We start from the raw sequence: 24,534 nt of genomic DNA, 5'->3' as shown, positions 1-24,534 counted from the left end.
TGACCAGTCCTTTCTATAGGGATATTTGTAAAGTGTGTGTTGGATGTGCGGGTTTGTACTTGCTACTGTTACCACAGCACCACTACTGTGACCACTAATGTCAGTAATGATGATAGCTCCTTTTATTTTCATAGACTTTTACAGATTACAGAACTTTTGCTTGCCTTTTTTTTTTTTTGATTCTCAAAATGATCATGTCAATTATGAAATTTTTTCTAAGGAAAAAGTTCAAAAATATCAAAGTATCACATGTAGAAAGACATTTACCCCTGTATTATCTATAATGATGAAAAGTTAAAATATGAGTGCCAGACTTTATCAGAGTAATTCAATAAATATAGTAAATATAATACACTACACGGTTAAAACTATAAATACAAAGTCTGTTTATAAGAAAGGAAAAATTCTTGTGTTATTCTATTAGGTGAAAACAGAAGAATATAGAATTATATTCGTACTACTGTTACAACTATGGAAACATTTCTGCATATTTGGATGAAGCCTTAATGGTAACATGATAAATGTAAAGGTTTTTAGGATGGTATAGCCCAAAATGTTTTGGTTATTTTAGATTTTTTGGTGACACTGGTGTTTTTCATTATGCCTTATATGTGTTTAGTATTTTTAAATAAAATTAACTGTATATTCTTAAAATAATAAAATATTTGTCAAATGCATGTGTTACATGAAACAATGCATTTACGATGGGGAAAGACCATTTACAAAAAAGTGATTATAGGTTCCTTTTCAATAGATGTGGTTTTCACCCTATCTACCTCACCCCTTGTGCATCTGGATCACCAGGGGTGATTTCAAAGAATACTACTGCCCAGGCTGCACCCCGAGAGATGAGTTTTCAAAGGGTCTGGGTTAGGGCCCAGGTATTGGTTTTTGGTTTTGTTTTGTTTTGTTTTGTTGTTTTGTTTTTAATTTATCCAGATAATTCTGTTGTGCAGCTTGGGTTGATTATCACAAAAACAGTTATAAGTGAAATTTTATCTTTTACAATATTAAATTCCCAGAATTTTTATCTTTAGTCTAAGACTTTTAAGAATAAGAATAGTATTTAAGAATGGTCTAATTTAAGAATTCTTAAGTACAAAGTGTCTTATGCAATCGGAATGGTAAAGATTCTTAATTACTACTTTATTCATTGTCCAAAATAATGATAAATAGAGTGTTGGTGAGAGAAATGAGCACTGTCATCCACTGCTTACAGGAACATAAATTGAGTGTGTATTGATTAACTTCACAGGAAGGTAGTTTGACAATATGTATGCAAAGCTTCTAAAATATGTAAACCCTTTAGTCCCTGGAATTTCACTTTTAAAAATTTATCCATAGAAAATAATTAGGCAAACTGGCAAAGAAATATTAATAAGAATATGTGTCATAGTTTTGCTTACAATAGTAAGAGACTGGAAATAATTTTAAAAATTCATGTCTGTAGATTGATTAAAGTACAGTATATCAATACATGATACTAATGGTTCTGTAGCCATATATGTTAACATAAAATGATAATCGCAATACATTGATAACTTTAAAAAGCTACAACGTAACATTATAGCATGATTCTATTTTTTTTAAATATGTGTAGCATGCATATATTGCATACATATATGTACATATGTGCATGCCTGTATATGTATACACATGCAGGTAGAAAACGCCCAGAAAGCTAAAAACTAAAATATTAATAGTTATCTTCACAGGTACTTTTTATTTTCTGTTTTACATTTTTATGTGCATTCTACTTTTGTGGGTTTCTTTTCACTAAAAGGAAGTAGTAGTTTTATAAATAAAGACAACGTTTTTAATGAAAATAACTTTTTTTCATAAAACTGTTACTTTTATCTACCCAATTGAATGAAGAACACTGATTCTTTGATAGTGTTCTATCCTATTCTAGGATAGCTATTTAATAGTCAGCAATACGTATTTCCTTTTTTTAGCCCCTCACCTCTCCTGCTGCTGCAACCTACCAGCTATTTCTTAATAAAATGTCTTAAATATATTTATTTCCAAAAGTATACATTCTAAACTTAAGTTCCAATAGCAAATGTCAGTTGATCTGATTACATTTAATCTAGTTGGAATCAATGAAGGTGCCATGTAACAAATTAGTTGAAATTTATGTTAATGCATTTTTATGCCTAGTCTCATGTAATATCCATGCTTAATAACTGGTTTTTGTTTTTGTTTTTTGTCATTTTAGGCGGTTCAGGACCATCATCCTCCATAGCCATAGCGGGCACCAACCACCCTGCCATCACAAAAACAACATCTGTTCTTCAAGATGGCGTCATAGTCACCACCGCAGCTGGAAACCCACTGCAGAGTCAGCTGCCCATTGGGAGTGATTTTCCTTTTGTTGGCCAGGAGCACGCACTTCATTTTCCATCCAACAGCACTTCAAACAACCATCTTCCACACCCCTTGAACCCCAGCCTCCTCAGTTCTCTACCTATCTCTTTGCCAGTGAATCAACAGCATCTCCTAAACCAGAATCTATTAAATATCCTCCAGCCTTCAGCAGGAGAAGGCAAGTCTGAGATCAACCTCCACCCTTTAGGTTTTCTCAACCCGAATGTAAACGCTGCTTTAGCTTTTCTCTCCAGTGACATGGATGGGCAGGTATTGCAGCCTGTTCACTTTCAGCTCTTAGCAGCCCTGCTTCAGAACCAAGCCCAAGCAGCTGCCATGCTTCCCCTGCCATCTTTCAATCTGACCATCTCAGATCTTTTGCAACAGCAAAATACCCCTTTACCCTCATTAACACAGATGACAGCCCCACCAGACCATTTGCCAAGCAATCAGTCAGACAACAGCCGAGCTGAGACCCTTTTAACCAGCCCCCTGGGGAACCCTTTACCAAGCTTTGTAGGCAGTGACACTACTTTTAACCCCCTGTTCCTCCCAGCTGTCACTGGGGCCTCAGGATTAATGACCTTGAATCCCCAGCTGTTGGGAGGTGTCCTGAACTCGGCATCGGCCAACACCGCTAATCATCCAGAGGTTTCCATAGCAACCTCCTCCCAGGCAACCACTACCACAACCACTACATCATCAGCAGTGGCAGCACTGACTGTCTCAACACTTGGTGGGACAGCAGTGGTGTCAATGGCAGAAACATTGCTGAATATATCTAATAATGCTGGGAATACACCTGGTCCAGCTAAACTCAACAGTAACTCTGTGGTGCCACAGCTACTTAACCCTCTACTGGGGACAGGTCTACTTGGTAAGTTAAATTTTTTCACAAATTTTTTACAAAAGAAACGTTTTTCTAATTCTATTTTCTCCTTTTTAAAAACTCCATTTTGTCACACTATTTTTAAAAATGTTTTTGTTATGTCACAGCTTGCTTAAGGAACTAAATATAACAACACCCACACACACCATAGTTATACAAACATGAGTGACTTTTTCCTTTTCCCCTATTCTAGCAATACTAAATATCATTTTAATCTGCTTTCTCTTCTAATTCTGATGCCACTTAAACCTAACCTGCCCATCAACTCTTAAACCAAGTAGAGTCTTATTTTTCAAATAATAAAGCACAGGTACATCTTTAAAGTAACTTTTATTTGAATTTTAGTTGGTGTGGCATCACAGGGTTAGTATGAGCAGCTGCACTGTGGATGGAAACGGATTGAGAAAGTGTTTTCCAGGTGAACCCTAAATAAATAAAAACTAAACACTTGTCTAGCAAAACAGGAAGCAAGATGTAAAAGCATGCAAAGCTAAAGTTTGCCCAAGTTCAAGGGAACAGGCAGCCCCTCTAGCTTCTACTAGATTTCCTCAGTCAGTATTATTTTTTGGCCTTTGTGGCTTAAAAACAAAGTGTTTCATCTGTATTATCCTATCACAAAATAGTTAGAAAATAATGCCAAGTATATTTAACTGATGGATGTAGGTAATTATAACATAAAGCGTAGGGATGGTGTCCATAACGTCTGGAAACACCTGACATTGCATGATGATGTCAATGGCATCTTCAATGTGTAAAAATAATTTATTATTTATGTTTTTTGATTTTATGGATACCTTTATAATATAGCATAATTAGTTCTATTTGGCATTGAAATCTTTGTAGTTAAGTAACCTACAAAGCATTACAGATTTACATATTTCAAATTACAGGACAACTTCTATGACATTGTCCTCAAGAAGATGTCAGAGTAACTTCAAAAGAATTTCAAATTTTGAATATAAATTTAGTTATTAATCTTACTGATTATATAATATTTATTTTAAATGATTATGACAATGAATTCTTTCCTACTGTTAGTTTTCTTTCCAATTTTAATTTCAGGTGACCAACATTCTACTGCAAAACAAAATGCACATTTCTAAGCCAAATCAATGATTTGATGGGGTATATAATTATGGTTTGAGAGCTAAATTTTGTAAACGAGGCCTGATCAGGCTCACTCATTTTAATTACGTGGTCAGATACAATTGCTAAAACATTGTAGGACTAATTTCAACCTTTAATTTTAAGTGCTCTAAAATAGATCTAAAATCTAAAAATGGATCAAGGGATCATATGACACAGATGCTCAATATTTAAGGACTGCTTAATGAATAGAGCAAAGACTAAGTAGTCGTTCCAGGATATAAAATTAAAAAACTAATTATGCAAGATAAAACTAAATAATAAAGCTACTCTTTCCTTACCACTCAGTAAGACTTTCAGAAGAAAGAAAGAAAAGCATTACCCAAGTAAGCATAGCACTTAGTTTTTGTTTCAGGAATTCTCAGGTACAAAGAGAGGCATAGAATCTCTGAAGAATCACATTTACTTATATTTTATGTTTTTCAAACTATAGGTGATATGTCATCAATAAACAATACTTTGAATAACCATCAACTGACTCATCTACAGTCGCTGTTAAACAACAATCAGATGTTTCCTCCAAATCAGCAACAGCAGCAACTTCTCCAGGGGTACCAGAATCTCCAGGCGTTCCAAGGACAGTCCACAATTCCTTGCCCAGCTAACAATAACCCCATGGCTTGTCTGTTTCAGAACTTTCAGGTACTCTCCTCCCCTGCATCACTTTCGAAGAAAAGAATGTCTGGGTTTGTTTAAACACTTCATGTTGGGGAAGGGACGAGAAAAGTAGGTTATGTGCCCTTTCCTCTAACTACTATTATTTCTCAGTCATGAGTATTGTTAAACATTCCAGTCTTTTGTGTGAAGGTTTTCTTTTTTTTATTTTGTCTGAAGCATCTCAGCAGTTCTTTTGGAGCTGTTAGTAAAAACTGATCGTGCGACTCTCATAAACCCTTTGTCATTTCTCATTGCTCTCGTGACTAAGACTCACCTCCTTCGCATGCCCACCTGTCCTCCCTCTTCAGCCTCAGCTCTCACCACTCTTTCCCTGGCTTCAGCCACATGATCTTTCTTTAGTTCCACGAAGTGAATAAATTCCTGCTAGATCAAGGTGATAGATGGAAAGAGTAACACTAAATCCACAGAGGAAGAAAATATGGATTTTTTAAAAATAATCTTGGGGTAAAGAAGGCTCTTTCAGCATGACAGAAAACCAAGACAGTCAAAAGGAAAAGTAACATATTTGAATACATAAAAATTTAAAATCTCTGTATAATCAAGGATATTCTAAACAAAGCTAAAATCAAGTGACAACCTGGCAGAAAATATTTTCCTAATACACACTAAATAATTAACACCTATTATGTAAAAAAAACTTGTACAGATTAGGAAGAAAAAAGATAATGATTATAAAAAATGGCAATAGATATGAATAGACAACTTACAGAAATTGAAAGATAAAGTATTAATAAACATGAAAATAACAATCAGAGCTAAATAAATTATCACACTAATGTGTCCATCAGATTGATGATATCCATTGCTGACAAGGGTGCAGAAAAATAGATTCTCCCAGATTACTGTTGGTCTCATTATATGCTGATACAGTCCTTTGGAGGGTAATTTGATAGCATATCAGATTTTTAAATCTCTTTTAACCAAAAATTCAGCTTTTATATATTAATATCTCATTTTAGAGAAATCTTCAAATGTGAACTAACAAGCACATATCAAAATGTTCAATGCAATGTGGTGTCAAAAATTATGAACCACTGAAGTCTCTATCAGTAGGGAAATAAATATATTATGGTACAGTATATCCATCTACCTAGTGGTTTAGAAAATTAAGTAGACTTATATAATCCGACACGGAAGATCTGTAAGACTGCAAGACTCCAATTCTGTAGTATTGTAGAACAGTACTTTTCAATCTGGAAACCACGAACATAATCATAGGTTAAAGGAAAGACCCAGAAAAGTAGAACATCTTTATGTTCAAGGGATAATAAATAAGGCAGGATCCTTGAGGAGGGGGCGTGGGATTCAGAATCTAGTACCATCCCATTTAGGTTGAAAGAAAAAAGGAGGGGAAAAAGGAAGGAAAGTAAGAAGGATGCGCTTCAGTGGTGGCTAGTTCTAAGAAAGGAAATAGGACTGCAGTAGGGTGAGAAACTGTGAGTTTGGGTGAGAAGTAATGAAGAAAACTTGTATCTTTTTTGACAATGATTATACGTGTGTGTGTGTGTGTGTATCTTGCATAGTAAAATAGTTTAGAAAGGAATAGGAAGCACTCATTCCTTGTCACTAAAAAAAAAAAAGATAAAATAAAGCCTGAAGAGAATCCATTAGATTTAGCAATTAGGACATCATCAGTGACTTAGTGGAATGCAGTTTTGCTGGAGTGGTGGGAGCAGGAGCCAGATGGCAATATGGAGGAACAGTGAATGGGGTGTTAGGAATTAAAGATTATAGATTAAAGAAGTAGATTTTAGCTGTTCTTCACACACACACACACACACACATGCACACACACTACTGCATGAGATGGTAGGCTAATTTGTTTCACCATAGTAACCAATTTACCATCTATGTATGTTTTCCATGACATCATGGTTTTAACCTCAAATACACACAACAAAATTTACTTTTGGATAAAACAACTTTGAAGAACATAAGAGAAATAGGGCAGTGCCCCGAGCAGGGGTTTGGGGACAGGATGAATGCAGACTTTAAAATATGTAAGCCATGAACATATCATGTGCTATAGGAAGACCAGAAAAGTATAAAAGATTGAACAAAAAGAAGGGAAGGGATAATAAATAATACAGGATCCTTGAGGAGGGGGCTTGGGATTCAGAACATAAGGGTACACCCTCAGAAATCAGAAGGGACCCCTCTTACAGGAAGCAGGACAGAATTTAGGACAGGTATAATTCCAGAGAAGTCTGCTGCCCGGGGGGCAGGGAGTATCAGAGTATAAGAAATGAGAATTCTTGCCTGATGGGCTTTATTTTCTCTGTTATGTAAGGTCACCTAAGAATAGTGTGGGAGATGGTGAAGAAGTGGATGAAGATTTGAATAGTTGTGGGAAATAAGTGATAATTAACCAGAAGATCTAGGATTGATGGGCAGCAATAAGCCCTCAGCTGAGGTTGGAAGCCACAGATTCCTGTAGACAAATACTCAGCATCCTCACTGTAGATGGAGATAGGGTGGGCAGTTGAATTGATCCAAGATTGGGATTTTGCCTGGTAGGTATAGACAGGGTGATAATAGCAAGAGAGAGGTAGATGTGCCGACAGATCACAGGTTCTGGATTAGTAGGGAAGGATGTAAAGAAAGGGAGAGATCATTGGGGGAAAAAACCTGAAAGTCCAAAGTATCGAGGGTCTAGAGCAGTCATTCTTAGATGGTGTGGAGGTTGGGGGGTGGGTGGTAAAATTAGAATAACCTTGGGCACTTTTTCAAACTGCCCTCATCCTTCCTATACTGAAATTCTGATATGCTCCCCTGGTAAGTATGCTCTCCCTTAACCACTTTCTAATAGAATCACCTGTGCAGACAGCCATTGCCACTATTGACAGCATGGGGATGCGGCCTGAAAAGATTGAGGAGCAGGTATTAGTACTATCTGAAAACTAGTGTCATGTTATTGTTAAGAAGGGAGTTTATATGTTTTGTTTTATTTTATTTTATTTTATATTCCACTTAGTTAAGTGGAAACAGTAAGTTAGAAATCATTTTCAAAATCTTTTTCCTTTGCCGATTTGATTACCTATGACTTGACTCTCTTTTTGCATTTTAAATTCCAAAGACCTGTAATTGCAAAGACCACAAAATCAATGGAGTCATCCCACCCTGCGTCCATTTTGTATCCAACCACCTCAAGTTTAATTTTTCTAGAGAATGTTTTGCAATGAAAATTTTTAAAATCCATTGAATAATTTTAACCAAAGAAATGGCATGCAGATGACATATGCTTTCCTACACGAAGTGATTTTTTATTTCATTTCTTGAGTCTTGTTCTTTATATTTCCTTCCTTGTTATATTTGGTTGTCTTTTGGTAAATCTTAAAATTGTAGTCTTTCTCTTTGAGGCCTTCAAAATTATTTCTCTTTCTCTCACTGCTTCCTGTCTATTTCTTCAAGGTGAGAATGCAGGAAGATGCAGCTCTCCTAAACAAAAGAATAAGCAGTCAGCCTGGGCTCACAGCACTTCCTGAGAATCCAAACACTACACTTCCACCTTTTCAAGATACACCTTGTGAGTTGCAACCAAGGATTGACCCATCTCTTGGTCAACAGGTGAAGGATGGCCTTGTTGTGGGTGGCCCAGGTGATGCTTCCGTGGATGCCATTTACAAAGCAGTTGTCGATGCAGCCAGCAAAGGAATGCAGGTTGTCATCACCACTGCAGTCAACAGTACAACTCAGATCAGCCCCATTCCAGCTCTGAGTGCCATGAGTGCCTTCACTGCCTCAATTGGTGACCCGTTAAATCTCTCCAGTGCTGTCAGTGCGGTCATTCATGGACGGAACATGGGAGGTGTTGATCATGATGGTAGGCTGAGGAATTCAAGAGGGGCTCGGCTGCCCAAGAATCTAGACCATGGGAAAAATGCGAACGAAGGAGATGGGTTTGAATATTTCAAGTCAGCAAGTTGCCACACATCCAAAAAACAGTGGGACGGGGAGCAAAGCCCCAGAGGGGAGCGAAACAGGTGGAAGTACGAGGAATTTTTAGATCATCCAGGCCATATCCACAGCAGTCCTTGTCATGAAAGGTCCAACAATGTCTCTACACTGCCATTTCTGCCTGGGGAGCAGCACCCAATACTGTTACCACCAAGAAACTGTCCAGGGGATAAAATTCTGGAAGAAAATTTCAGGTATAATAACTACAAAAGAACTATGATGAGTTTTAAAGAGAGACTAGAGAACACTGTGGAAAGATGTGCACATATTAATGGGAATAGACCTCGACAGAGTCGGGGATTTGGAGAGCTGCTAAGCACTGCAAAGCAAGACCTGGCCCTAGAGGAGCAGTCTCCAAGTTCCTCAAATAGTTTGGAAAGTTCTCTGGTCAAAGACTACATCCATTACAATGGAGACTTTAATGCCAAAAGCATTAACGGGTGTGTGCCTAGCCCTTCAGATGCTAAAAGCATTAGTAGTGAAGATGACCTAAGGAATCCAGACTCCCCCTCTTCAAATGAATTGATACATTATAGACCAAGGACGTTCAATGTTGGCGACTTGGTCTGGGGCCAAATCAAAGGACTGACTTCCTGGCCTGGAAAATTAGTAAGAGAAGACGACGTTCACAATTCATGTCAACAAAGCCCCGAGGAAGGGAAGGTATACCAATCTTTATCCATTGTCAAATACTAACCTTTGTTCAGATATCAATTATTGGTTTTTGTTATCATCACTTTGGATTCTTTGGATTTGAAATTAGGATTCTTCATGACTCATTGAGGTCTCACAAGCTTCTGGAGCATAAAATGAAGAGGGGATGGTTATAGTCACCAAAATGTCATATCAACAAGGGGTGAGTTGTAAAGCATTTATAGATCACACTAGGGCTCAGGGTGGCTGTAAGCCAGGAACCAGATTTCCAGAATTTGGTCAACTCTGCCTTCCCTCTCTACATTTACCTACTTCTTCATTTCATACACAGAGGAGGAAGGCAAGTGTCAGTGACTGGCGGAAAAATCTGGTAGCATTTGGAGGTCCAGAAGTATGGCAGGGGTAAGGCCCTCCCAGGCAACGGGTGCACCAGGGGATGGCATCTCCTCCATGTGCTTACGTGTGGCACACAGAGCTGGGAAGGGGGTACAATCTGGGTGGAGTTGCAGCTGTTTCTGGAAGCAGCAGGTAAAGTCTGAGTTCAGAATGATGTCTCCTTTCAGGAAAAGTTCTGGGCCTTTAAAACATATGGAAATGTTTAACCCCATAGTCTGGTTCTACTTAACACAATTAGATCATATAAATTAAATGAAAACTTCTCCATGAAACTACCGTTCAATTCAAAAGAAATTAGTAGGGGTCTTCTGGGTTTTTTTTTCCCCCCCTTCCTCTTACAAAAATGGTGGAATTGGCTTACCAGGCAAGAAATATGCAGAGTGTTTAAAGTAGATAGAAAATTTATATCTGACCAGGAGGAGATAATTATGCACATTCCCCCATATGATGAAGAAACATAATTTTTCATCTTCTTAGGTAATAAAAATTACTCTTACAGGTAAATATTATTCTCGTAAAGAGTGTATTGTATAAAGCAATCTCTGCTCAAACTTTCACTGGCACTTAGGTTTAATGACAGGAAACCAAAAGCATTTTGCCAGCACAATAAAAGGATTGTCTTTCTCCAAATGACTAGAGGGTCCTAAAACCTTGCTTATAATGCCTAATATATACTTGTCAGGATACACTCTGGGCATAATGTTTGTACATTTGATAAGAAAATGAATTCCATACCCCTATTCACAAAATATTTTATTCTCTATGCTCTCTGAGATCAAACATTCTTTAGGTTGATAAACCTAAATGTTTTTGACAGTTTATTCAAGAAATAATTAGAAACAGAAAAATTGGGCTTTTATGATATAAATGGAAGTTCTACAAATACAAAATGTAGACATTGAACTGTTTTACAATCTCTGTGCAAACGAACTAAGTCTTTTTTATGTGCCATTTTACCAAAAGCTTAACTAAAAAAAAGATTATGGCCTTCCTTCCCTGGAAACATTCTTCCTGTCCTAAATGCCTTGTCTAAATATCTTTTTATGCCCTTAGGAGAATAAAGGCACATACTTTTAACACATTTTGCATTGAATAATAGTCTAGAATAGATCTTCTGATTAATCTCTGTTCGAAAACTCCTGAGACTGAGGGATTCACTGATGTTAGGGGAGATGTACTTTAAAAAAAAAAAATCTAATAAGAGTCCAAGAAACATTTATTTTTCTTCATTTAAATAAGCAAAGTAGTATGTAGTATTCATTCCACTACAAAATAATAATATTTTTTAATCCAGATTTTTCTTAATTTTGGCAATAGATGAATCATAATAGGAAACATAAAATTGTTGCTATAAATTCATATATTCCTCCTCTCACTGGCTGACCTTGTAATTTTGCATTTTCAAGTAAAAACTTTTATATCAAGATATACTATACACTAAAAGTATTTTTAGTAATTCAGAAAATTTAATTTGAAGCACACATTTAGAGGTAAAAACTGAAAACATGCAATAGAATATTCATGATAATACATGAACATTTATCTATCATTTTAAAAGCAAGCTATAACAGCCTTATAAGCTCTAAGGGCTCAACATTTTTAAAAACCTCTGATCTTTTCAGGACCTACCACATTTTTGCACATAAATAATCTAAGTACTACTTCAAAAACATTCTTGTTTCCTCTGTAGTTCATAAAACAAAAGACATCCTAATACGTTATTTCGTGATGCTCCATGAGTCAAAGTTCTCATTTTGTTAACACCAGAAAAGGTAAAATTTCAAACACAGATCTGTCTGACTTCAAGCCAAGTGTCTGATATATTGATCACCCTAGTTTGTGAAGAAAAAAATTAAACTATGTTCAATACCTGTGTAAGACAACAGATGATGTATTTCAGAAAGATATCCAGTAGGACACTTTTTAAAATTTGTATTCTTATTCAAGTGAACCAGTTTTGATGTAATTTTATTTATGTAGAACTCCTTAATGTCCAAGAATGTTAGATAAAGCTTTATGCATTAATTACTAAACTTTTGCTTCTAGAAAGGTAAGCATTGCCTTAGGTTACCTTCTGTATACTATGGCAATGCCTGATGTTTTTATAAAGTCCAGAGCAGAAAGACAGAGACTAGTGTTAAATTTGTTTATTATCGTAAAACTTTTCTAATTCCACCTTGCTAATGTAGAATGTGGGCTCATTTTCCATAGTGTTTATCTTTGTAGTGTCTATGAAGAAAAAATTTGCCAAACAATTTTCTTACATTATCATTTTAAACTTCCTTAGCTTAGCTTTCATACTATTTCTGTGTCCACCAAAGAATCCAAGATTCAGATCCCACCAAATAAAAATCTATGTTAACTCAAGTTTTAGAATAGATTATTACCCCCCACTCTACCCCACAACCTATCATTTATTATATTCAGTTACAGGCTTTGTTCTCAGCAAGCCACACCAAATTCTTTATAGCAGCAGGCAAATTAGAAAGTATAGATTATTCATTAACAGGATAGAAGATTCCTGTTTCAAAACAAGCTGAGTGCCTCTCCTATTTTCAGGTTGTGTGGTTGGTCTCTGGTCTAAGGAAGTCAATGCTGTGTGATCAGAGCACTGGTATTTGCCAAGGGCTGAGACCTCCCCATAGTCAATACGTTAATATTTTAGCAGACACTGTTGGTCATAATGGTAAATGACTTGGTCAGCTTATGAGCTTAGAAAAGCTTTTTTTGTCTTTGGCAGGATATTAAATGTAGCAGATTACTGATATGCATTAGACATGTTCTGTAGTTTCTGAGATGATTTCCTAAAAGGTATGGTTTTTAGACATCAAATACTGTATAAATACAGTCTACAGAGAACTAGAGAAAAAGCAAGATGTAGCAGAAAGAGGCATGGGTTTGGGCACTCTGATGTGAGCCTAATCTTAGCTCTGTCATTAATCTCCTAGAAGCTGCAGGCTACTCACCTCTCAAGTGAGAATATTAATTTCTATTCAAAAAGATGCCTTAGAAATTCAATGAAATACTGTAGATTATTATCTAGCACATCAAAGAAGCTCAGTAAATATTAACCTTCCATTCTCTGCCCTTTATGTTAGACAGTCTTAGTAATTTAGATTCCAGCATTATGGAATTGTGGTAATTTGACCTTAGTTGTTTACCTCTGCATTGTCCACGTATAAAGGATTTATTAACCAGGTTGAGAGTTAAGGGTTTTAAGGATTATATTCAATGAATGAAATAGTTCATAACTATCTTTATGAATTTCAGCACGTGTACAAATTGACATTGAATTATAAGTTAACGTTAGTTGTTAATTTCAAGAAGGAGTTCTACTTGAAAGCATTTTATGAGCGGGGTGCAGTGGCTCATGACTATAATCCCAGCACTTCGGGAGGCCGAGGCGTGCGGATCACGAGGTCAGGAGATCAAGACCATCCTGGCCAACATGGTGAAACCCCATCTCTATTAAAAATACAAAAAATTAGCTGAACGTGGTGGCGTGCCTGTAGTCCCAGCTACTCGGGAGGCTGAGGCAAGATAATCGCTTGTACCAGGGAGGCAAAGGTTGCAGTGAGCCAAGATCACACCACTGTACTCCTGCCTGGGCGAATTGCCTGTATGTATTACTTTCCTAAGATTGAAGCTATGTGACAGTATTGGAGGATATTATGTGTCTTGTATTATACCACTCAGGAAGTACTATCTCTATCCTAATATGTTTTTTCCCTTGGTTAGCAGTTTGTAATAAAGTGCATTCTGGGAGATAGTTATACTTGTTCTAAATAACTGGTTCAAGTTTCTCTCTGAACCATGAACCCTTTATTGCATGGCTCAGTGACCAAGAATAAGACCTCAGTGCTGTGCTCCAGAACATAGCCATAGCCAAACAGATTCACTTCCAGATCTTGGCATAATGTTAGGGAATTATTGGGAAGAAAAATGGCTACCTCTGATATTACACCTCTATGCCTTAATATGAAAATATTTTTAAGCCTATGCAACTATGGTGGAAATGGTTATCTTTATGTACTTCTTTCAATAACTATTTAAATATAGAGAAAATGCTCTTGTTTTCTAAGATATATTTTACAATTGTCATCTGTCATCTTTGATTTTATGTTAACTAGCCTAAACGGGTTGCCTCTCAAGCAGTAATAATCAAAAAATAAAATTTATATTTTTTTCTGCATAGATTATTTTTACTTTTTGAACATCCTCTCATTGGTCTTCATATATCATTGCTCTTACATTTGATATGTATTCTGACCCAAGCCAAATTTAAGAAAGAATTTATTACTGGACTGGCACCAAAATGTTTCTTTTCAAAGAAATGACTGTTGTTGGACAGGTCCAGAGACACCTGCTTACCAAGAAAAGGTCTACATCTCTGTTCTACACTCCCTGATTAAGTGAAGACATGTTTTTCAAAGCATTAGCGGATAGGGTGTTCCTTCTTCAGAATTACTCTTTGACTTTTTTCCAGACAATAATTTCTGGCAAGTAGAGATAAAAACAGCTCTCTGAATAGTCATTCAAAACTGACAAAACTCATCTTTATTAAAACTTATAACCAAATTTATTTGGGGGCAATAGGCTTTCCGTATGTCAGTTCAGCATCTCACACACACGTGTTTTGACAGCATGAAGCATAACCGGAGACAGCCTACCTCGCATTCTGGGGGTGTGTAACTTAAAAAGTGGAGCCCGGGGAACTAACTCTGGGAGGTGCCCCCTCCTATGATGTTCAGACATTTTCCTTTGAAGAACGTTCTTTCTGTGTTTATCCGTGTTAGCTGTTTGTATTCTTTGGTGCTATAATTCTCTGTTGAGAGTGTTCTTTGTGTATTCACTTTGCCTTATATATTTTCTTAACCACTGTTGGAAATGAATCCTTTTCTCTGTACCACAACATCTGCAATATTGGGGTTGCATTTTGGCTGGTGGTGTAACAGAGGCAATCAATGCCCTGTCAGCACCAGAATCTCCTTGAAAGGGAGCAAAATCGTTTTTCAAAAGTAATAAGAAAGATAAAATCCAGGCCAACAAAGTGAATTCCTGATCAGAATTTGAAAGATAATAAAAATGAAAAACTAGCAAAGATCACAAATGTGAATATCAAGAAAAAGACTAAGCTGAGTAAAACAATTGCAAACTTTACTATAGTGAATTCTGAAATATTGTGAGCTTTTTTCCTGAGCCAGATTAAAGAGGAATAAAAGGCCTATCTTCATTTGCACTGGTAACTGAGCCCGACACAGAGTACATGAGCTTGTTCATGCAATTTCAGATAGAAAGCAGGAAATAGAATCTCAGGTCTGAGGCAACTATATGCTTCTGTTACATTAACTTTTCAACATCGTTTTCTTAGAAATTGCAACTTTATCCAAAACATTTAATTCTAGCTGTATGTTGTGGATTGATGTGCAAATCGTTGTCACATTTAGAATAGATTTACCCCCATCCTGTAGTGTAGTTCCCCACTGCTTAAAAACACTGCTATCCAAAGTGAAGAGGAAAGAAGCACCAAAAAAGGCCTCAGATAATGCCACTGACTAAATTGTGATCATGAGAGTTTGGTTAGTTCATTTTAAAAATGGGATTTGTTTAAAGGAATGACTAGTACTCTGCCATGAGAACTATTGTACTATTGTTTGAAAACAATTAGGTTCATCCTTTCTGTCACAGGTGAATCAACTTTTTACCCTAAATTATTTATCATTTAATATTAATTCCAAATCTTTAAAAAATATTGAAATATTGCACTTAAGTTAGCAGGAATTTTTTCAGTTTGAAGATGTTATTCTTTTAAAAAAGTATTATTCTTAATATTTACTATTTAATAAATGTTTGATAATGAATCTAATAAATGCCTCATATTTGCTTACTACTTCAGAGATGTGAATTTCCCAGACTTCAGCTAAAGCTGCATAATACATGTATTATTTACTTAAATTTTGTATGTAAATGTATCAGTTAATTTATTCACTCAGTAAATATTTATTAGGCACACATGTACTAGGCACTATTCAAGCCACTTTTTAAATTTAAACAACTTTAGTTTTATTCCTGGATATCATATATATAAAATCATAATGTTTGTATTTTTCTAAGGTAAATTTATATGACTAATACAACTGTTCAGATGTGCAAAGGGGGCTGGGCATAGTGGCTCACACCTGTAATTTCAGTGCTTTGGGAGCCTGGGGTCAGAGGATCACTTGAGGCCAGGAGTTCAAGACTAGCCTGGGCAATATAATGAAACCCCATCTCTACAAAAAATTGTTAAAAATTAGTGGGCATGGTGGTGGGCACCTGTGATCCCAGCTACTTGGAAGGCTAAGGTAGGGTGATCACTTGAGCCTGTGAGATCAAAGCTGCAGTGGGCATGCCAAGCATGCCAGGCATGGTGGTACATGTCTGTAATTCTACCTACTTGAGAGACTGAGGCAGGAGGATCACTTGAGTTACAAAATTCAAGGTTACAGTGAGCTATATATATACATATACAGTGTGCTATATATGTATGTGTGTGTGTGTGTGTGTATGTATATAGGTACACCTGAGTGACAGAGTGGAGACCTTTCTCTAAAAAAACTAAAAAAGAATATTTAAACGTTTGTCCATGTTTTACCTAAAATAACTTTGCATACTACCAGTGGCACTTTGGACTGCTTCGGTGTTGATAAAGCACCTTCAGGTTCGTGATATTTTTAGATTCTTTCAATGGCCCATAAAGATGTGCAGAATTATCCCCATTTTACAGATGAGAGAACTGAAGCTTGGAGAAGTGGCATTCCTAAGAATACAAATCACAGGTAGTTAAGCCAAGTTCCAACCCTGGTCTTCTATTCTAAGTTTAGTACTCCTTACATTATACCATTCCCCAACAACAGGACTTTGTAGAAATGGAATGGGGAAGTAAAGAATGAAAAGGGGAGCTTGAGGTCAGCTGTCATCTCTGTTATGAGATCTGTGATGTGGCTAGTGCTCCATTATTCTTTGACGTTCACACAGCTCTGCTTCAGCAATAAGGAACAGAAAAGAATTCACAAAAAGAGGTGTTATCAAGATTAAAGGCTGCGGAAAAATTTAACATCATCTCCAGTTAACCGGCTCTATTTAAAAATGATCCAGTATCACTGATCCAGGTTCTTCGAATACGTACTATACCTCTCTTTCAAAGGTTGGTTTGGCTCTCTGAAAGGTTTATGTCTTCTTTTGTGAGATTTAAAGTTTCTTCTGAGATACATGAGGTCCCACTGTGCTGACACCAAATCGAAAACTTAAGTAAATTACCAAATGTGTAATATGGGCCTTCTCAACAAAATAAGCAAATAAGCAATCAGAGATTCATCTTTGTTAAAAAAAAAAAAAAAAAAAAAAAAAACACTCTTAATCATCTATCCACACTGAACAAACCATAAAACTATTTATGTAGAAGAGTTATTATAACTAAAAAATTTAAATGAAGAGTTTTTAATAGTCAAAAAGTGTTGGTAGGGCATAATGGCTCATGCCTTTAATCCCAGCACTTTTGGAGACTAAGGCAAGCAGATTGCTTGAGCCCAGGAGTTTGAGATCAGCTTGGGCAACATAGTGAGACCCCTGTTTCTACAAAAACTTTTTAAAAAGTAGCTGAGCATTATGGCACACACCTGTGGTCCCAGCTACTCAGGATGCTAAGATGGGAGGATCACTTGAGCCCAGAAGTTTGAGGCTGCAGCGAGCCAAGATTGTGGCACTGCATTCCAGCCCGGCAAACAGAGCAAGATCCTGGAACGAACTGAAGGAAGGGAGGGAGGGAGGGAGACAGGGAGGGAGAGAAAGAAAGAAAGAAAAAGAAGAAAGACATAAAAAGAAAGAATGAGAGAAAAAGAGAGAGAGAAAGAAAAGAGAAAGAAAGGAAAGAGAAAGGAGAGAGAGAAAGAAAGAAATGAAAGAAAAAGGGAAAGAAGGAAGTACAGAAGGAAGGAAGGAAGGAAGGAAGGAGGGAGGGAAGGATGGAAGGTAAGAAGGAAGGAAGAAAGGAAGAGGGAAGGAAGGAAAAAATATTTAACATTTAACATGTATATTTATACATTAATTAGTGAACTGTGAATACATATAAATTCCAGGTAACTTTATGATTCTTAAATGGCATGAGTAAGGAGTTACACCATGATGGCCAGTACTGTTAGTATCATTGTTACCGGCATGAAACTCTGTGGACAGATGAGTAAAGATAAATTATAAAGCCCTCCCCTTCTCACTAAGATAGAGTAAAATAATTTATGACACTCCTGGTTTGTGATTGTACAAAAATACAAGACTATAATTATAGATGAAAGTATTATCTTAGATTACTTCCTCCTTTAGTGTAAGTTTTATAAAAATATTTGTGTGTGTTTAACCTTTTTAAAGTTACATTTATGTATTTGATTTCCCAGTACTTTTTTTAAGTTTACAAGGTAGCTAAATAGTTTACAGGGGAGAGTTCATTAAATATGATTTCTATTTAACTAGAAATTGAATTTATTTTGTTATTATCTGATACCATTTCTGGTGGGTATCTTTAAAGTTTCTTGACTATTTTTCAAATGTATTATTATTTCCTCAGAAAACACACTCTTCATATATTTTTCACAATACAGTAAAATGCTAAAATCCTGAAACAAACTAAACTTTCTTCTGAATATGTATGATCTTGTTATACCAGAAATGCACAGTGGCATGTATCTTATTTATGTTTAGTTTCAGAAAGACTATCTTTGCTTTCTTTTTCGAGGCCACTTAATTCTTTATAAATAATACAGTTTATTATAAGTTTATTACAGCCTTAGAGACAGATTTAAATGAAGAAACCGTGGTAGAGTATTAGTTCAGGGAAAAAAATTCCTGGAAAATTATTTAAGCATAAAAAAATTTGAATATAAATTTGGCCAATTTGTCATCTAAATTTTGTAGAAATACAATTTTTAATAATTTGACCTAAATTTTTGAGTGTGCCTGTGTGTGTGTGTATTTTATATATGTGTGTGTGTGTGATTTTATATATATAAATGCTATATATATAAAATGACTGTATATTTCAATATACGTTGTAGTTGGTATCGTCGAGAGAGGTTGAGCACTTTGGAGTCAGACCTGAGTTTCAGTTCTGGCCATGTTATTTAAATGCACCAAGTCCCACCTGTAATAATACAAAAGCAATATTAGTTTGCAGTAGTATCATATTAAATGATAAAGCAGTGCCTTTTACATAGTACATGCACAAGAAATGTTTTTACTATCCCTTATTCCATAATTAATTAAAAATAAAAATTGAAGACTCAAAAAAATAGTTTGACCTAACTTTGTCTTTTAAATTAAGACCAACGGGGTAAGTTTTAATTGCTGTATCTTGCTTTGTTTCATTGTGAATCTGCATTCTGTGACCTGATCAATCCCTTCTGAAATCCCCCACTACAAAGTCTAATAGAAGTTTGTTATATAGCACAGCTTCTTTCCTGCTGCCAAGAAGCTTATTTAAATATAAGTGGAGTCATTTATTGATTACAAAAATGTAATAGGCAAAATGTCTTTCATATCTTCTTCATGTGAGTGAATACAAGGTGGAGGCTCATTTCTAACATGAAATGTGAAAGTGCACCCGGCACCTTTTTTTTTCTTTTTTAAACAACACATGATTACATTCAGCTCACTTTAGGTTTTCCAGTGGTACCAGTAACCCAGTAGGATACTTTTTTTTATGTGAAGTGTTATTGGAACACAGTTGTGTCTTGTACTGACACACGGTGAACTGGGTATGTATGAACTTATGTGTATAAGACATTTGGATTCCTTTGGGCAAAATACAAAAACATGAAAAGAAAAACATTTCTATTATTTGACTGTTTTTCTCATTAAATATTAGAAAAGCTTGTTTTCAGACAATAATGATAACTTTTGTTAAGCATAATTGTGTTCTAGATTTGAAGGGGTCATAGAAAAGTTATTTCTAAACAACATTCATGAGTCAATTTTGAAGATACAAAGACAAAAGTTAATAGTAATTTCCTTGCTTATTAGTGTTTATGTTTTTACCCATGAGGCATTTTGTTTAACTCTGTATTTTTATATAACAGTGGCTTGGGGGTTGGAGGAGAAATGGGGGTAGAGTGGCTGGATTTTACCCCAACTGAATGGCTGAGGTACTTGCCTTGAAACTATGCTTACACAGCAAACAACGCTATTTTTACTTAGATTGTGTGTGTGTATGTGTGTGTGTATGTGTGTTTACAGAATAAAAATAGCCATATATTCTAAAAGCATTTTTATTCCCAAGTCTCATACAAGCTTTCCTAATTATTAATTGTTTTTATTGTGGGGAGGTGACTTCAAGAACCATGATAGAGATTCTCAGGAGTGTGTGGCAAAGGCTGCACCCTCCACACACACACACATATCCCACCACACTTGGTGACTGACCTCTGTTGAAGTAGCAGACCACACACAGACTGGCAGTGATCAAGCAAGACAGGACAGAGGACACACCCACAAGGCATAGCAACACCCTCTTCTCACGTTTTATGGCCTCTGCAAAGCCAGCTGTGTACTAGGTCATGATCATTGCTGTATGCTAGGATAAGTATTCAACAAGACTTATCACATCTTAATTCTCACAGCAATTCTAGCAGGAAGGTAGGTATTATTGTCCTCATTTTACAGAGGAGGAGACTGAGGCTCAGAAAATGTGTTTTACTCCTACTAGGAAGTGAAAAGGTAGTATTCAAACTTTGATCTGTTGGCTCCAAAGCCCACCCACTTCACTAATTACCACTCTTGTCTTCCTCTAATACTGATCAATCACAGTAATCTAATACTACAGATTTGCAGTTGCTAAGAAAGTGAGCCAGGATCTCTGATTTTTATGATGTCATGTGTTGAAGGTTTTTTAAATTCCAGGTGTTATTCCCAAAATATTATTTTCAAAATGTTGACAATTTTAAAGCCAAACAGCTTTTCACGTCCATTGATGTTGCAGCCTGGAGCCACAGAATCAACCTCTAATGAGGACAGAAGATTTGACAGGGCAGTGAAGGTTAAGGCTCCCCTCCCCTCCAGTGCAGCACCTGCTAGTATGGCAGGAAAGTAAAAACCATGTTTAACAATTACAGGTCTGGGTAATGTGGTTTGGTCTTCATACCTTCACTCAGGTGGAGCCCGAGAAGTTGAAGACACTAACAGAAGGTTTGGAAGCCTACAGCCGTGTCCGGAAAAGGAACAGAAAGTAAGCACTTTTTAAAACTTTCACTTTGTTTTTCAAGGATATAATTTACTGTTTTTCATTCAAAGGGACAATGAAATCTCACTGATTCTGTCCATGTTGTGGCCTGCCTAAGTAAAGTTTAATATTTACCACCAAAGAGGACCATTATAGACAAGCCAAATTAGTGATTACAAAAAACATTCTCTAAACAATTTCTATTTACGCTATGTGTAATATTTGCCTCTTCTCTTTCCTCATTACCTGCATATCCATTCCTCTCATTTAGTGGAAAATAAAAAATAATATTCTTAACATATAGCTCTGAAAGTGTAGTGAGTCAATCCCTTTGCAATTCAAATACTTTGGAGGGTAAATACCCCTAGTCATATACATGCAAATAATTTTGGGAGATTACTTGTCAAAGTGATGCTAAATAAAGGTTTTTTTGTTGCATCAGGGTTGTGGACTTGAAAGTAAGCTTTCTTTGGAATTATAACAAGAAGTTGAATTTCAGGCCAGTATTCAAGTTTTTCTAAATCTTTGTTTTCTGAGTAAATGTAGTATGATGTAGTGCAGACAAGCAGATAATATTAGAAACACAGTTTTTACTGTGATACAATGTATGTTCATATATCATATAGAGGTAGAGAACTACAAGTGTGCTTCTCTGTATGTACCTAGACAGCTATTTAAACATGTGTAAATTGATATACCTGTTCAGTTGCTGTAATAATTTCCATGTTATCAAGAAACCAGGAATTATATATGAATTAATTTTTATTCATTTACAGAATGATCCTCACATTTCCTTCCAAATATTAACACATGGGCTTAATGTGTTTATATATTATCGTCTTCCTTTTTTTTTTTTGAAACGGAGTTTCGCTCTTGTTACCCAGGCTGGAGTGCAATGGCGTGATCTCGGCTCACCGCAACCTCCGCCTCCTGGGTTCAGGCAATTCTCCTGCCTCAGCCTCCTGAGTAGCTGGGATTACAGGCACATGCCACCATGCCCAGCTAATTTTTTTGTATTTTTAGTAGAGATGGGGTTTCACCATGTTGACCAGGATGGTCTCGATCTCTTGACCTCGTGATCCACCCGCCTCGGCCTCCCAAAGTGCTGGGATTACAGGCTTGAGCCACCGCGCCCGGCTTATATTATCGTTTTTCTAAAAATACCATTTTAACTTCTGTTTGTACATCAAGACTTACAAAATGGAGATCAGAATGATTCATCGTGGATCTTGCATAGAAGGCTTATATAATGATATCAGTAATATCTATTAAAAAGCAATGTCTTTCCCTTTTGATGTTTCCGATAATTCTGACCAGAGGCATACTTTTAGAAGTTAACGAATCTTGGGAAGACTCTGCACCTCAGTAAAAGGTCCCTGAAAAGATAACAGCTACAAAGGTCAAACCTCTATGTCTCTATGTCCTGGACTCCTTTGGAAGGCAACAAATTGGTACAAATTGTGTCTTAAGCCAAGCGAATTGCCAGAACATCCCCCTAGACCTGATGAGGAAAACAGGGATCAAGCTCCCTTCCACTCTTACTGAGGCACACTTGCTGTGCAGAGCTTAGCAACAAGATAAAGCCACTAAAATTAATACAAGGTCTGGATAAAAGGAGGAAAATTGCAAATTACCTACATCACAAATTTGCATCAGGCCAGTTGCTGTAAAATATTCAACAGTACCCATTTCTTTGGTGTAAGAGATCCCTAAAAATGTTTCCTACAGTGAAACATGTCAGGTACTTCGATTAAGTACAAAGTAAGTTAATAACAGAAATAAACTAACTCTTCCAAATATTCAAATACAGTCCAGATATTCAAACGCACTGCCTTGAAATGAGCTGGATTTTTCCCATGTGGTTGCTATTAGGCAATTTCTGAAAGGCAATAAGTAACAAACTACAATTTAAAATTTTTTCTTCAAAGCCAATTTACTATTTGTGGTAAATTAAGGTGGGTGCTATTTAAAGGAAGTCTCCTCATGATAACCATAAACTTAGAGTACAGATTGAAGAGGTAAAAGTAGAAAACACAGAGCTAACATTTATAAAAAGAACTTTATTTACCATACTATTGTCTAAGCAGACAGATTTTCCTTTTTGATGCTCAGTAGAAGGCTTTACATTTTGCACATGTAATTGCAAATTCATCATTTTATTCTCCCAGTCACAAGATGGGCCAAAATCACGGAGCCCGTTTGCAGATGTGGACACTCAGACTCCAATAGTTTCAATAATTAGGTGAAAATCCCACAAGTGATAAATTATATGTTGAATCAAATCATTTTTTAATTTAGGCATTTATTCTCAATTTAAGGAGACAAATTTAGCAAAAAATGTGTGCCAGGAACAGTGCTACAGTTCCTAAAACTCACTGTTTAGTGAAAGAGACAAATGCAGAAATAAATAATTAAAATGTTAAAATTGCAATGACAGCAATATATATACTATATTTTAGGGTCATAGGGAAAGGGCAGGTAAAGGAAGGGATTCTAGAGGAGTCAATATCTGCACCAAGCCTTACACACTACCTAGGCATCAGCCACACAAAAGAAACAAAGACCAAGATGTGGTGGTATAGTGTTTAGATGACAGCAGCCGTTGGATTTGGGGGACGGTAAAATATCAGATGGGAAGTTGTAAGAAGTACACGCAGGAACCAGATCATGAGGGTCTAGTAAGGGTCTAGTAAGGGCCAATAGGATGTTTTATTGTTTTCGAAGTGCCTATAGGGGGCAGGTGGTTGGATTTTCACCTTAGGTATCGCTGTGTAGGGGAACTTATTTTAAGGCAACAATGTTGAAGATAAAGAGATTGTTCAGGAGCCATGGCAGAATACAAGGGAGAATGAGGACCCAAACCAGGAGACGGCAGAGTTGGGGATGAGGATGGAAGAGAAGGAATTGTGGTTAAGAAATATTTAGGAGGTAAAATAGACAGAACATGGGGTGATTGGAGGTAAAATAGACAGAACATGGGGTGATTGGAGGTAAAATAGACAGAACATGGGGTGATTGATCAGAATTTGAAGGAATGGAAACAAAATCAATGACAGCTCTCAGGTTTTCAGCTGGGGTGACTTGGTAAGTAGTAGAAACACTGACTGAAATGGAGTTTACAGGGGGAAGCTATTGAGTACAGTTTGGGATGCCTGTAGGATAGGCTGGACATGCATGTCTGAAACTGGGAAGAAGCAGTATT

The 24,534-nt window shown here is 36.4% G+C and overlaps 1 protein-coding gene across 12 annotated transcripts in view; it reads left to right on the top strand.

Annotated features, from left to right (window-relative positions):
* MBD5 (methyl-CpG binding domain protein 5) overlaps window positions 1-24,534 on the top strand; it is a 478,342-nt gene that overhangs the window by 438,891 nt on the left and 14,917 nt on the right. For 9 of the 12 annotated variants that reach the window (XM_074399716.1, XM_074399715.1, XM_074399719.1 and 6 more), the window contains 4 exons: window positions 2,219-3,244; window positions 4,836-5,044; window positions 8,492-9,700; window positions 21,265-21,338. In XM_074399716.1, coding sequence (XP_074255817.1) covers window positions 2,219-3,244; window positions 4,836-5,044; window positions 8,492-9,700; window positions 21,265-21,338 — 2,518 coding nt within the window. The remainder of the gene's footprint in view (window positions 1-2,218; window positions 3,245-4,835; window positions 5,045-8,491; window positions 9,701-21,264; window positions 21,339-24,534) is intronic. The other 3 variants (XM_074399722.1, XM_074399721.1, XM_010330331.3) reach the window with 1 other exon arrangement.

This window comes from Saimiri boliviensis, chromosome 5 (assembly GCF_048565385.1).
Source record: "Saimiri boliviensis isolate mSaiBol1 chromosome 5, mSaiBol1.pri, whole genome shotgun sequence".
NCBI lineage: Eukaryota > Metazoa > Chordata > Mammalia > Primates > Cebidae > Saimiri > Saimiri boliviensis.
Note: the sequence above shows the minus strand (reverse complement) of the source record. Positions and strands in the feature narration are given on the sequence as shown.